General features: G+C 33.0%; 1 protein-coding gene across 2 annotated transcripts; it reads left to right on the top strand.

Moving 5' to 3' along the window:
* Nucleotides 1–1,234: 1,234 nt before the first annotated feature.
* LOC148172226 (phospholipase B1, membrane-associated-like) lies at nucleotides 1,235–8,956 on the top strand. Of its 2 annotated transcripts, none has more exons than XM_088039525.1 (6): nucleotides 1,235–1,573; nucleotides 1,623–1,830; nucleotides 7,073–7,299; nucleotides 7,345–7,507; nucleotides 7,558–7,866; nucleotides 8,785–8,956. In XM_088039525.1, exons 1-6 carry the CDS (start codon nucleotides 1,403–1,405, stop codon nucleotides 8,913–8,915), a joined length of 1,209 nt encoding a protein of 402 aa, XP_087895651.1. In that variant the 5' UTR covers nucleotides 1,235–1,402; the 3' UTR covers nucleotides 8,916–8,956. The 2 variants fall into 2 exon arrangements, with proteins under 2 accessions (XP_087895651.1, XP_087895650.1); XM_088039524.1 differs by having other exon boundaries at nucleotides 1,236–1,573; nucleotides 8,782–8,956.
* The last annotated feature ends 5,749 nt before the right edge of the window (nucleotides 8,957–14,705 follow it).

The following is a 14,705-nucleotide window of genomic DNA, read 5'->3' as shown; positions in this document are numbered from 1 at the left end:
CTGTTAGCGCTGCTGTTAAAATTTCAAAATATGAATCAGAAAACGATTTAATTTGCTCATCTGGGAACGACTGATCTAACGATTCCAAAATTGAACAGTTATTATGGAATTAGCAACGGCTTTAACTAAGTAACTCTTACTTGGAGCTCTGTTTTGTTTTTTAAATTAAGAGTTTCATCTAAAGATACAATAAACTCAGAACAATCTCGCATTTGCCTATTTAATGAGTTTACTTTTGCCAAAGCTAATTCATGTTCCGATCTTTTGGGAGCCATTTCTTTATTGGTTAAACAAAACTAGGAACAGGCAATATAGACCAGGAATGGGTGGGAATAAAGGATAGGGCTGACCTTGTCTAAACTTGTGACTTATCTTTGATAGCTTTCTGTATTCGTCTGTCTCTGGTCTGGTTTGATGATGGAGCTGGATACCTTGCAGGAAGTTCACTGCCAAACGTCTCGATGTGGATTCCGCTTTCAGAGTTTGGGACACAATGCACAGACGATGACTAAACGTATTTGGTATCGCTATCCGGCTCGAAGGACCAATTTGTAGTTGTATTTGTTTAAAAGATTCAAAAACGTGTTGTCGTTTTGCTTGTTTATTTTCGAATCCTCATTTTCCTTAGTTTCAATACAAGGCATGGGTTGATTATAATATTTACATGAAATTGAACAAACAAAAATTTTTCTTTGCCCCTCGAAATCAAAATTTCTAAAAATTCTCTTTTTCGGTGTAAATTTTTCTAAATCGACACTCTTAATGAGGTAGTCGAGAGTGATAATCTTCAAAAATGTGGTAATATTCGCATAAAAAATAAAGAAATTACAGGATTTTAACAAAAATTGGTGGCATTTTTTTGGTCTTAAAACGAAAACTTCTAAAAATTCGACTTTTTAATCTAAATTTTTGCAAATTAATGATATTACTAAAACAAACAAAAGAAACAACATGCACAAATTTGTTCCTATCGCACTAAAAATAACGAAATTACAGTGTTGAAAAAAATTGACATTTTCACAGTTGATCAAATAAAAATTTCTAAATATTCTCTTTTTTGGTCAAAATTTTTCTAAATCTGTACTCTTAATAAGACAGTCAAGACTTATAAACTCCACAAATTTGGTTATAGTGGCATTAAAAATGAAGAACTTACAGGTCGTTAAAAATTTTTGGTCAAAAAACAAAAATTTTTCTTTGCTTCTCGAAATCAAAATTTCTAAAAACTTTCTTTTTCGGTCTACATTTTTCTACAGCTAATGTTTATCGTAATAAGACCTTGAGACATTGCATCGAACTCGAGACGCAAAAACGAGTTCTTTATGCAGTGTCCTAGACCGAGATTCCACTTGTATAAAAAAGGAAATATTAAAATCCACTTACCACCAGTGTGTGTTCAACCATGAAAACCAATATCTTACTTTGCTTCATTCTTTGCCAAAAAGTGTCCCCAAACCCCGTGGAACTCGACGGTCTTATCGCCCCCTGGCGCCATTTCAGAATCGAATCCTTCAAACTCTTAAACGAGACTGTCGAATCTAAAGAAAACCTGCGAATTCTCCGAAAACAACAAGTAAGTTCTTCTGAAATCCCCACGTTTAGTATGGTGTTGAAATTTCTAGAAAGTTCAACGGTTTGTTCGGAAAAAAATCTTCTGCCCGGTCAACAACACAAGAAACGCTCGAGTACCAGAAAGTATTCATGAACTTCGCCCTGGTGACATCGACGTCGTTGCTGGAATTGGCGACAGTTTAACGGCTGGGGTGGGTCTCATGGCCACCAACGCCATGCATGTTAGTTTGGAACATCGAGGGTACGGAGCTACAGCAGGTGAGATGCGATTTTTGCATGAAAATGACACCAAAAACTATTAATAGGTACTTAATTCATTAATCAGGATTTTTTAGCTGACTTTTCTGCAGATCTCTATAAGTCTTAAGATTTTTACTGCCTTCTTCTTCAAACTCATCATTTACACTGAATTCATCTTCATCTTCTTTAAACTAACAAAGCAATAAGGGCAGGGATATGAAGAAGTAGCAGTTTGCTGACCATTAATTAAAAGAAGAATTTTGAAATCTGCCACAAACTTGAATGGTATTGCATTTAAATTTGTCAGTTAAAACAGTAGCAAAATTAATTTTTCTACCACAGAGTCCACAAACTTTTTTTCTATTTTCATCGTTTTTGCACTTCACTGAAGGCATAATTAAAATTTGCCCTATTTGTACGTTGATAGAATGTAGGAACTGTCATAAAAAGCAATTGTTTTTAGACGGCCTACTCCTTAGAGTTACAAGTTACGATATTTGAAGAAGATCGTAATAGTATATTAAAGAACGGTAAGAACGTGTTTTATAATGGCCAATTAATGGCAATGTCATTATAAAACAAGTACTTTATACTATTTTTTCGAATTTGCACCTTTTGTTTTAATAAAAAAATTAAATTTTCCAATTCTAAGACTTTTCGTTTTACACGATTGGTAATGGTTTTGTAACCACGACTTGCCACTTGATTTTTCAAATTCAATTTAAAATTTGACATTTATGGAGTTTCATTATCACTGAATATTAACCTAACCTCACAACTACCGCCTGTAAAGTATGCAACCTTCCACTCTGGAGGATGAACAAACTAAATACGATTGAAATAGTGGTTTAGATGCAGTATTTAATTATTTTTTGTATTGTAGTTGGGTCGCAACTTCTTAAAATTTATTGCCTTAATGATAATTTTGATCAGTGAATGGTAAATGTTTAATTCCAGCCAGAATACAAGTTGGAATCTCTATTAATTTTTGGCATATTAAGTTAAATGTTGATAAAATCGTCAAGTTCTTTTTGAGGGATACTTATATGCAACTTGCAACTTGCAAAATCCATGACGATACCAAAAACAGCAGATATGGCGAATTCAATATATTAGAATTTTTTAAATATAGCTGTTTTCTTGTAATTTACTTCGCGTTAGTTAATATTTAAAAAAAATAGAAAAAGAACTTTAAGTTGAAATTTTGTAAGGAATGTATTCTGAGCAACTTTTCTTAAAAATCGAAGATGTCCAACACCAAGGAAAAGTTCACTTTATTCAAAAACTCGTGGACAATCTATCATTTCCAAATTCTTTCTTCTAAAATTAAGGACGATAAAAGCTTATTCATTTAAAGTACAAAGCACTGTATTCTTTTTTCGTCTAATCTGTAGATATTTTAATTTTATTTCAATATTTATCGTCAAGCGACAAAAGCCTGTAACTTTTTTTGCGATTTATAAAATATCAAATCTGGAAAGTTGTCATTCGTTGGCGTTTTTGGACCACTAATTACGCCAAAAGTGTCCTAAAATAAACAATTACTACTCAAAGGCAGTATAGATAATACATATTAAAAGGTTTCAACCTCACCATAGTAAAAACACAGTCAAAAATAATTAAATTCTGCATCTAAACAACGATTTTAATGGTATTTAAATGGTTTGTTGATCCTCCAGAGTGGGCGGTTGCATACTTTACAGGCGGTAGTGCCCGCACTCCATTTTATTAAACACGAATCGTAAAATCCGTAACGTGAAATTGACCAAGAACTTGTCAGGAAACAAGTGACAGCCAGACTAATTAGTTCTGCCAACTCTTTAAAAATAAAATTTCCTACTTTGAGTTCTCTTAAATACCAGAGCTCATGACTATCGGTCCACTCGTAAAAAGTTAAGTTGGCAGCAGCCCTTAGCGATTTTCATCTGTAACAGTTGGCAACAAAAGTGTTTGACCTTGACGCGAACATTGCTAAAACTTGTTAAATCTCTATTAACATCATTCTTTTGCAACAAATTTTTAATTATTTATTGATTAATACACTCAACGTTGACAACGTGTTAACCTCAAATTCGCTACATTCAATTTTCCCCTAAGGAATTGAAAGCCTGATTTACACCCAAAAATTTTCGAAAATTTACACAGGAGAGTGGACTGATAGCAATGAGCTGCACTTTAGATACCAAAAACGACTCCAAATTGAATACTCTAATGGACCTATTAAAGCGGCAAATTCGAAAAAGTCACTTCAATTAATTTATTACGATTATCATAGCTCGAAGCCCGTTTTCTTCCATCAGGTTAGGACTCAGTAATTAAATAAACTGTCCAACGAACTAAAGAAAATCTTTTAAAAAACAAACGGCTTTAAAAAAAAATTTGACCCTTTGACCTCTAAAATTTGTTCTTTGATTTTTTATTGTAATACGTCCTTATAAAGGTTGAGGTCTCTGCTTTCTAACGCGGTGCCAAACAAGTTATTATCTCTTATCATTTAGAAGTTAGAGGACAAAGAATTTGCAGTAATTTTTAGAAAAAATATAAATAAATGTTTTTTGTTTTATAACTTCTAAACGATAAGAGATAGCAATGCATTTGTCAACGCGTTAAAAAGCGAAGATGTCAATCTTTTTAATAATGCATTGCAATAAAAAATCGATGTAATAATTCTTCAGTTATATGCAAAATTGCACATGAAAATTACTGAAAGCATGTTTTTTTTGGGACATGAAGTCAGTTTTTCAAAAATATTATGAGAAGTTCAAGATGTTTATAAATGTTTTTAGCATCAAGGGTGGCTTTGGAATTCCTGCCGTGCACAATTTTGCCGCTTTGTTTTCATGCTGAATGTAACAATCTTGAAAATTATCTATATTGTTATATGTCCATGACGTTTCAGTTACAGTTTTGTGTTCAAGTTTCTGATTTTCAAGTTTTAAACGACAACTAGAACAGTTTATTTCTCAAAACTTACTTTGCTTTCATGTTTGAGGTTAACTGCAAATGTCAGTTGACAAATCGAAATCCACATTTGTAATAAGCGGCACATTTCTTTGACGTTTTATAGCCACCCTTGATGCTAGAAACATTTATAAACACGTATTTGTATAATTTTTTTTAGATATTTTTTTTTCTAGTAGATCCTCTGAATTGTCTTTAAATTCTGGCTAATTCTCCTTTTTTTATAATTCTTTCTTAGTTTTGTTATTTAATTTCGTAGATTCCAAATGCAGTATGTATATGTTTTTTATTTTATCTGGTTTGTGCTTAAATTTTTTAAGTTGTCCATATTCTACCTTAATTTAAGGCTCTTTAAATTTTCTTTTTATTCTTAGATTCTTTTAAATTAGAGTCTCTTGATCTTCTTTAGATTTTAAAAATTCTCTTTATTTTCTCCAGATTTCCTTTAGGTTCTTTCAAAATCCTGTAGTTCTTCTCTATTTTCTCTATTTTCTCTATTTTTTTTGGTTTTTTAATTTTATTTTTTTCGTTTTAGTTAAAAAGCTACAAGGCTTTAAAGTTGACCAATAGAATGGCTTCAAATAATTTTTCAATTTTACAGAAATCCAAGTAGCTTTCGGACCAAACGAATAATTTGTCACTTTCCCGTCACATTTGAAGTTTTAAATCAGTGGCGTCAATAAAAGGGAAAAACAATAATGCAATTTTATTCAAAAAACAGACAATAAAGCAACACTACACTAGATGTTCAAAATAGCCACCATCTTGTTGAACCCATAATTGTAAACGACGCAACAATGTTTCCTTTATTGTACCCAACACATTTTCGTTTTGACGAACTTGATTTGTGATGTCCACAAAAATGGAACAAGTACGCCCCTGATAAAAAGTAAGAACTGTCAGTTTGACATCAAACAAAAAATTTCCTTCAGTAACTCTGATTCAAATTTTTGTAACCTTATGCAAATTGTTCCCTGATTGGTCACATTCAAAGCCTTCCAGCTTTTAAACGGTTCAAGAAAACCCGAAAAAAACTTCAAAACATTACTTTTCACGGCTGCCTCCATCACCCGTTTTTCTATGGCCGTAACGTTACCTAACACCCTGTATTCTTGAATTTTCTATATTCTAGATTTCCAATAGAGATTTTTTGTTCTTTCCAATTTTGCAAGTAAAAAATCTAGATTGTATCTAGATGTCCTTTAAATTTTCTTCAGATTCTTGAAATTATTCCTAAATTTTCATTGGATTTTACACAAATTCCATATCCAATCTAATTGCATTGTCATCTATGTGTCAGGTCTGGAACTGCCGAAATGTCAAAAATTACAAATTTTTAGGTTAATTTACATATTTTTTTTGAATTTTAGCCCTTATTTTGACCATCGCCGACTCCATCTTATACCAAGCCTGTTCAATAGCTTCCGAGATCTGTTCCCGCGAAGTAGGCCATGAGTACGTGAGGCGTGCGTACGCTAGCGCCACTTTCGACAATTTCTTGAAACACAGTTCTGGCATTTTTTGATTTTTAATTATATATTTCTGATTATTAGCCGTTTCCGCGAAGAGAATGATCTGTTTTCTTTATGGAAGTTCGGAGAAATCGCTTTCCTTGCATTCCAGATGCCGTAATTTTTGATGAATTTACCCGACATACCTAACCTATCATCACTTCAACTTTCAAAGTGACGGAAATGTCACCAAAATGAAAGAATTATAACCAGAATTTGATACGTTTTTTCGTCGTTGGTGTCGCTGGCGTATGCACGGCGATGACCTTGAGGGAACTTTTTGCAAAGGGGAGAAATCAAAATTGAACAGGCTTGGTATAAGATGAAGTCGGCGATGACCTGACCCAAAAGTGGCGCCATCTATGTGTCAGGTCTGGAACTGCCGAAATGTCAAAAATTACAAGTTTTTAGGTTAATTTACATATTTTTTTGAATTTTAGCCCTTTTTGCATCGAAATAAGCGGATTTCTCTAAGAATTTCGATGATTTTGTGCAGAATTCTGCTGTTTTCTAGCAATTCAGCTGTTAAATCTTGATAAAAAGTGATGGTTTTGCAGATTTCGAGCTATTCTTTGCGAATTCCAGCCATTCTTCTCAAAACTTACTTTGCTCTATGATTGAGGTTAACTACAAATGTCGGTTGAAAAATCTAAACCCTCATTTATAATGAGCGGCAAATTTCTTTGACATTTCTTAGCCACCCTTGATGCTAGAAACACCTTGTATAAACAGTTTTTGGTGTCATTTTCATGCGCTTGAGGACATCTGTGTCTGAAGGTGAGTTTCAGGAGGGAAAGGCTCCTGGAGGCGATATCTAACTATTCCGAACATTTTGAAGACTTTCAACTCGAACTTGACGGGTTTTGCCACGGAGACGTCGCTCACGTTACACGAAGAATCAGGGCTGAATGTTGGGGAAACCGGAGCGGTTTCGGCGGATATGCCGTACATGACGCGCGTTGTAGTGAAGAGGATGATGCAAAACCCGAAGATTGACATTGAGAAGCACTGGAAGGTGACAAACACTTTTTCAGAAAGTGAGTTCACAATATAATCGTAGATGGTGTCGTTCATGATTGGCCCCAACGACTTTTGCAGTCAAATTTGCTTCGAGGATGACACTGAATTGTTGCTCAACAAACACAGAAAAGAGCTTAGAGAAGTGTTGAGGATCCTCAAACGGAATTTACCGAGAACCATCGTTAACTTAATACCGCCCCCAAGTAAATCGCCTCTTTTCTAAAGTCAGTTTTATTGTTTTATTATTTGTCAGACTTGAAGATCTTACTGGAAATGACCAACAAATCTGTCACATGTCAAATGCATCACTTATTCGAGTGTCCCTGTTTGTTCGGACCTGTTAGTCGAAACCGACAAGAACTTTACGTAAATTTTATGAAGAAATGGCAAGATTTAGACGTGGAGATCGGAAATGAGCCGGAATTCGACACCGACACTTTTACAGTAGTTGTACAACCGTTTACTTTGGAATTTCCAGTGGTAAATAACACCAAAGGAACCACCGATTACTCGTACTTCTCTGAAGACTGTTTTCATGTCAGCCAGAAAGGGAACGCCAAAAGTAAGAGTCTCTTGGGGTGAAATTGATATTATTTGTTTTTTTATTATACCTGCATCATAAGCTGGTTACTGTTGTTTGTTGCTTCTTATTCATAACTAGTAGGAGCTTTTTCATTTTCATTCTTCTGTTGGACGTCAATAGCTGGTGATGAAGTTGATTTAGCAACCGATGTGTTCAGAACAGCAGCAATGCGTTTGGAATCAACTATTTTGTTTGAAGTGGATTCTTCAATATAGCCACTAGCCACACTCGAAGATTTCCATCTCACCTGACGTTTCAACTCATCGATGCTCATACCACTGTTTACCATAATCGTATGAAATTCGTCGGAAAGCATGACCAGTATATTTCTCGGCGTCGGGTAGATTCAGAATGCGAGCCTTTTAATATCTTCACTCATTTTCTGAACGGATTTTTACAAACGTGAAAAAATGTGCTTAACAATTTTATTGTGTAAATTCACATTTTTTCAATGCTCCTAAAGGATTGTAAATGCATAGGTATAATAAAAAATAGCGTATAACACTCGTTTATAAACGCCTTATAAACTTGTACAAGGTGTTTATAAATGTTTCTAGCATCATGCGTGGCTTTGGAATTCCTGTCGTACACTATTTTGCCGCTTTGTTTTCATAGTGAATATAACTATCAGGAAAATTATTTATGTTACTTACTTCAATGACGTTTTAGTTACGGTTTTGTGCCCAAGTTTTCGATTTTCAGGTTTTAAACCACAACTAGAACAGTTTATTTCTCAAAACTTACTTTGCTTTCATGTTTGAGGTTAACTGCAAATGTCAGTTGACAAATCGAAACCCACATGTGTAATGAGCGGCACATTTCTTTGACGTTTCATAGCCACCCTTGCTGCTAGAAACATTTATAAACACGTTGTATTATGATATACTATTTTAGTAGCCATTTCTTTGTGGAACAACATCATGGAGCCAGTTGGGAAAAAATCGCGAAAACCTGTGGAACTTTCCGCGGAAATTAAGTGTCCTTCGGAGCAGCGACCATTTATCTACACGCGAAGAAACAGTCAATAGAATATAAGTGGTGGAAATAAAAACCTTGTTCTGTTTTTTAATTAGTTTGATAAGCACATTGCAACAATTATTGCATAAAAACCTTAACCCCACAATTTTTTCCTGATCTTTGCGCTTGTTTTCTAGCTTCTCCTGCTTCTTGCCCACTAGCTGGCTTAGTCGATTCTCCATTGTTTTCTTCTTGAGATGTTATATCGTCCAATCGTGCTGTTAGAGGCAGTATTAGATTGGAAAATCTGAATATATCAATCTTTAGGCATTTACAGTATTTAAGGCTTTACGCTACGCATATACCCGGTATATGGCTTGCGATTTTTTGTTTTTGAAGCGCATTTTGGACTTTGAAAAGTCGCTCGACCTCTGTATGTATGCGTCTCAAGTAGAGCTATGGAGGTGACATCTTCGAATTTTAAAAAAAGTGAAAAATTTGACTTTAATTAATTAAAAACTGAAATTCCCATTTTTCGTTTTTAAGGAATATGAAGCAACCTACGAAGTTAAAAAAAATACCAACATGTGGAGAATTAAAACCTCTATGGAAGTGACATTTTTGTTTTTGTCATTGTGCTATAATTTTGAAGTTATTAATAAAAAAACAAATCAAAAATAGGCAACCAACAATCTTCTTCAAATCTCATAATTTACGACCGCTCACTAGGGGGTCACTGACGTTCCGCCCAATTGTAATAAACTGCTATCGGGTAAAAGCAGGTAAAGACCCAACTGGTCGCTCTCGGCAACAAACATCGAAGACACTTGTAGCAAGTGTATTGAGAATTAATATTTTTGTATCTTTGATACAGGGTCCGGCAATATTTGTGGTCACCCTCAAAATTGTCTTAGAGGTAAAATTTGAATAATTTACATACGCTAATAGATAGTCGAAGAAGCACTAGGAGATGATGCAAAAACTTGTTCTTTATTACCGATAGTTTTGGCGTCGCGACGCCTTAAAAGTGTAATTTTATCTATTTGTGAGGGTTTTTGGAACCATTCAATATGTAATTTTTTTTAATATAAATGTGTTAAAAATATTTCAATTGTCTTTTTTTATTGTACGCAAATTGTGTTTAAAATTGTGGAAAAAATGCTGTTTTATCAGTAAGGATAGTAAGAAGTTATTTTTTAAAACTCAATAACGTGAAATTGTTTTTTTTTGGGTAAACCTAATAATGTGTAAATTATTGTATTGTCTAAAATTATTGTTTATTCATTGAAAAAGCTCTTGCGAAAACACTGTGTCCGAATAGTTGAGCTAAAGTTGAGCTATGTCGAACAAAGTATCGGTTTTTTTAATTCCCTGAACAAAATTAATATTCATTAAGGCAGTAAACCTTCATATTAATCCTGACATTGTAAATGATTCGCGATGGCAGGGAGCAAGAGTATCTTTAATCGAGAGATTTCTTTATTCCCGAAATGAATACAATTTTTTTAGAAGAAAAGTGGATTTAAAGTTCTTAAAAATAACTCCCCAAGTTGGATTTTTAATCTATTACGTCAAAACTGGAAACTAATGGCCTAATTTCATGTTGACTTGCGGCATTGCAAATCAGAATTGCGTCTTAGCAATCCCAATCAAACTGTTGCTACCTTAGCAACTGCGTCAACGCAATTTTGCGCCACTGATTTGAAATCGGGCCCTAAGTTCTTATTTTTTAATGTAAATAATTAACTATTTGTATTTAGTGTCCAAAAGGTGCAACAATCAACGTCAATCAAAATTGACCTTTATACCATAGAATGAAGTAAAAATTTGATGTTAAACGTAGTTCCCACTGCCCGTCATAGTTTTGAAAACTAACTTGTTAAAACAGCAATTTATGTTCAAATTTTAAACACAATTTGCATTAAATTTAATGTGAAACTGGTCATAGTTATGTTAAAAAAAAGCAATTCGCGAGTATTTACGCAAAAACTCAAACATCGCTAAAAATTACTTTTCTAATGCATCGCGAATTTTTGCTTTAGCTTATGCAAAATTGAAATATTTCTAAACTAAAAGACCATTTTTCCGCAAGTATAAAATGTGTATTATTGGGAACATTTTCTCTTTAATAAACTTTATCCGATAACTCTGACTTAAAACCGGTATTTACATTTTCACTTTTGGAACTATTCCTAATATTTTTCATAACCAAATCTTGGTGTTGACAAAAATTATCAAAAACTCAATTTATTCCCAAACACCAAATTTCGTCAAAAACTGCTGACGCGCATTTGGATAGTAATGCTTACCATCATCAGAACGATTATTAAACTGCATTTTTTGACGAAATTTGTTGTTTGAGAATACATTGTATTTTATTAAGAACCGTTTTGCAATTTGCTTCCTACTTTTTTGGTTAACTGATGTACTTACATGATTTTTTGAACCGTTTGCCATTGTAAATTAAAATAATTAAAAGCAAATAATAATCTAATCTAAAGAACAAAAATTGGCAATCAACGATAAACACTCTCTCTCTCTTTTTAATAAACAGCAAGTTTGATAAAAGCCACTGACCAACTTTAATCGACAAAACTCTAGAAATTTAAAAAAGTACATTGATTTACAAGTCGAGGACAGTCAAAAACAAGTATCCAAAGATTGCAAGAATTTAAATATTTTTTTCAAGATATTTATAAGTTTTCCCAAACACATTTTTAATTGCTTTTCGATGATTTGAAGGTCTTATTGGTAACGTATAAAATCCACCAGTAGCAAGTAATGATTAGCTTATTAGAGACGAGGATTTTTATGTAAAATTCGTACAATTAAAGACACAAGTGGATACAGGTTTTTAAAAAAATAGTTTTTTGCATAATAACATTAAACGCCAATTTTGCTTTTCCTGAGTGGTTCTGGCTTAAAAAATATTAACCAAATATTAACCAATATAGAAATATAAAAACTTTAATTTAAAATGTTAAAATTGTTAAAAATCAATTAGGGAAGTATTTCTATTGACTAGCGGGGTGTATTATTATGAAGAGTTAATTTTTAAATCACAGAAAACAACAGAGTAAAAAAGGCCCTTATGTGTCAGGTAAAAGGTTTGGTTAAAAAAATTAAATGCGTTTTTCTCAAATAAAAATAATAAAATAATAAGTAATTTTAAAATTTCCCGGGCGACCAGTGAGGAAAAATTTCGGACCACATTTACGAAAATTACATTTTTCAATTAAAAAAACTTTCTTCCATTACGTACTATGGGAACTGTAATTTTGTGGATTTTATACATACATTTTTCATTAATTGAAAAAAAAATTACGCCCGTAAAATTTTTGCCTACTTGAACCAGAAATTTGACGGACTCAAAACGCAGAGAAACTCAAATCCTAATATTTTTAACTCATCTTTGGTCCAACACGAATTTATTGTTCCAACCACTGGGTTTCTTAGGAAATGTGCAAGTCAAGCGACCGTTTCCATAAAGTTTATGATCCGCTCATTACCAAATCCTCGGTAATCCCTTTTGGCAGCTGTCAATCAAAGGTGTTGTTAAAGTTGCATACTTTTCAAACACGAAATTTTCGGGCAGGCTCCTAGACCCTTAAGGTACAAGCATTTAAAGTTGACCACTCACAGCGCATCTTCGTGTAATTTGAGGAAAAATTTTCGAATGTAACGTAGCAACAGAATGCTCTCTAGCGATTTATGGGCTGTGATTGGCCAACAAAACTGTAAGGGTCTAAACATTGTGCGATACGGCAATCAATTCAGATTTTAATGGAGGTGCTGGAACACCTGTGTAATGATTACGTTGAAACCACTGATTGTGAGTTTTAAAAATAGCAAGTTACTTTGGTATAACATTGCTGTTACGGTTTGGTCCTTTGCTTACCAAGCATCCTGTATATTTAGCAATGTTTGTTAAAAGAACTGTCGAAAATTAACTTGATAAGATATGTTATACATGAGTTTCTAGCTTTTTTTTCGTATTTTTACGATTACGATTCAAAAAATTATTATTCATGAGTCAGATTTTGAATGTTTCTTATTAATGAGAAGAACACTAAAATTCAACTTTGATTAATTAAAAAGATGGTAGAATTATACAGATATACAGAAGGCAATAAGACGTTGTATTAAATAATGTTAAAATAAGATTCAGTTTCTCTACTAAAAAGATCAATTTTCAGTTTTTGCGCAAAAGAAGGGAAACAGATTTTATTACTTCACAAGAACGTTTATCTTTAGGTTCTACATGTCATCACCCGTTTAGTAAAACTATACAAAAAACTCACTTAAATTAATTTATTACGATTATCATAGCTATTGAAATTTGTATTGGAGTAGTGGAGTCATTTCTAAAGCAGAATTGCCTTCTTATTCTAGATCCGAAGCCCGTTCTGTTCCATCAGGTTAGTAAACTTTCCAACGAACTATAGGAATCGCCGGGAGAATTAGTTTTTTGATATTTGAGAAAATCTTTTGAAAAACAAACGGTTTTTAAAAAATTTGTGACCATTTTTTGCTTTAAACTCTAAAATTTGTACTTTGATTTTTTATTGTAATACGTCCTTATAAAGGTTGAGATCTCTGCTTTCTAACGCGGTGTCAAACAAGTTATTATCTCTTATCATTTAGAAGTTACATGTCAAAGAATTTGGAGTAATTTTTAGAAAAAACATAAAAATTTGAATTTTTTGCAAAACTTTTAAATGTTTTTTGTTTTGTAACTTCTAAACGATAAGAGATAGCAATGCATTTGTCAACGCGTTAAAAATGGAAGATGTCAATCTTTTTAATAATGCATTACAATAAAAAATCGATGTAATAATTCTTGAGTTATATCGTCGGTTAAAAGTGTTAAATTGTTCTTTGTAGTTTGCAAAGTAGTTAATAATTAAATTTGTTTTTAAAAATTAGCTTAAAGATAAGGCCACTTTTTATAATATAAAGATTTAATAGGGCATAAGGAGACATTGTTTTACGTGTTTAAAAAAAAAATTTAGATGGCTATAACGGTTGGTTCTTATAATATTTATTTAAATAAGAGTCACAATTACATACCGAGGTGGGAAGTTCATGATTCCTCTCGAGAGAAAAAGTTTGTCACCGAGGCGTCAGCCGAGGTGGACAATTTCTCGAGAGATAGGAATCGAACTTCTACCGAGGTTTGTATACTATTTTATTCACAATCATTTAAAAAAAATAATAAAGAAAGTTAAAAGTCCAATATTGTTAAACGTTTATTTGCTTCCAAAAACTGTTACCAAATTACTTCCGCCCATGCTCTACATTGGAAATGACTCATCTGGAGTGGATATATTTAGACAACCACTTTTTCACACGCGCACGCATCAAGAGAATAAGTAGTTCAATTTGGTTCAACCTCCTACCAAAGTCGCTACTGTCAACTCATGAAGTTTTAGGTTAGGAATTTTTGATTTCAATACAACTTTATTATTATAAATATCTTGAATAGTAAGATGAACAATATATTTAACCAACGAAACTTAAAACTAACAAGTTAAATTGTATTAGAGGGAACACCGTTAATGTTGAATGTGAACGAAGAGTGATCATAACCTGCAACATACAGTGTCAGACCTTGTTTCCGTTGTTCACTTGAAAAGTTAAAACTCCTGCAGTCAGACGAGACGCGGTTGTTTCTCCTCTTAAAATGTTCACATTCCTCTCATTTTTTGTAAAATTCACCGGAAAATGTACTACTTTTAAACGGTTTAGAAGCTTCAGCATCCATTTCACACACTTTTTGAAATCAACTTTGACGCCAAATGACAAGATAGAAATGTCAAATTCAGTAACGCGGCCTGCTTCATTTATATAAATCTAGATAT

The sequence above is a fragment of the Gnatocerus cornutus genome, chromosome 6 (assembly GCF_029298725.1).
Source record: "Gnatocerus cornutus isolate USDA-ARS CGAHR chromosome 6, icGnaCorn1.1, whole genome shotgun sequence".
NCBI classification, from domain to species: domain Eukaryota; kingdom Metazoa; phylum Arthropoda; class Insecta; order Coleoptera; family Tenebrionidae; genus Gnatocerus; species Gnatocerus cornutus.
This window is presented reverse-complemented; position numbering and strand designations above follow the sequence as displayed.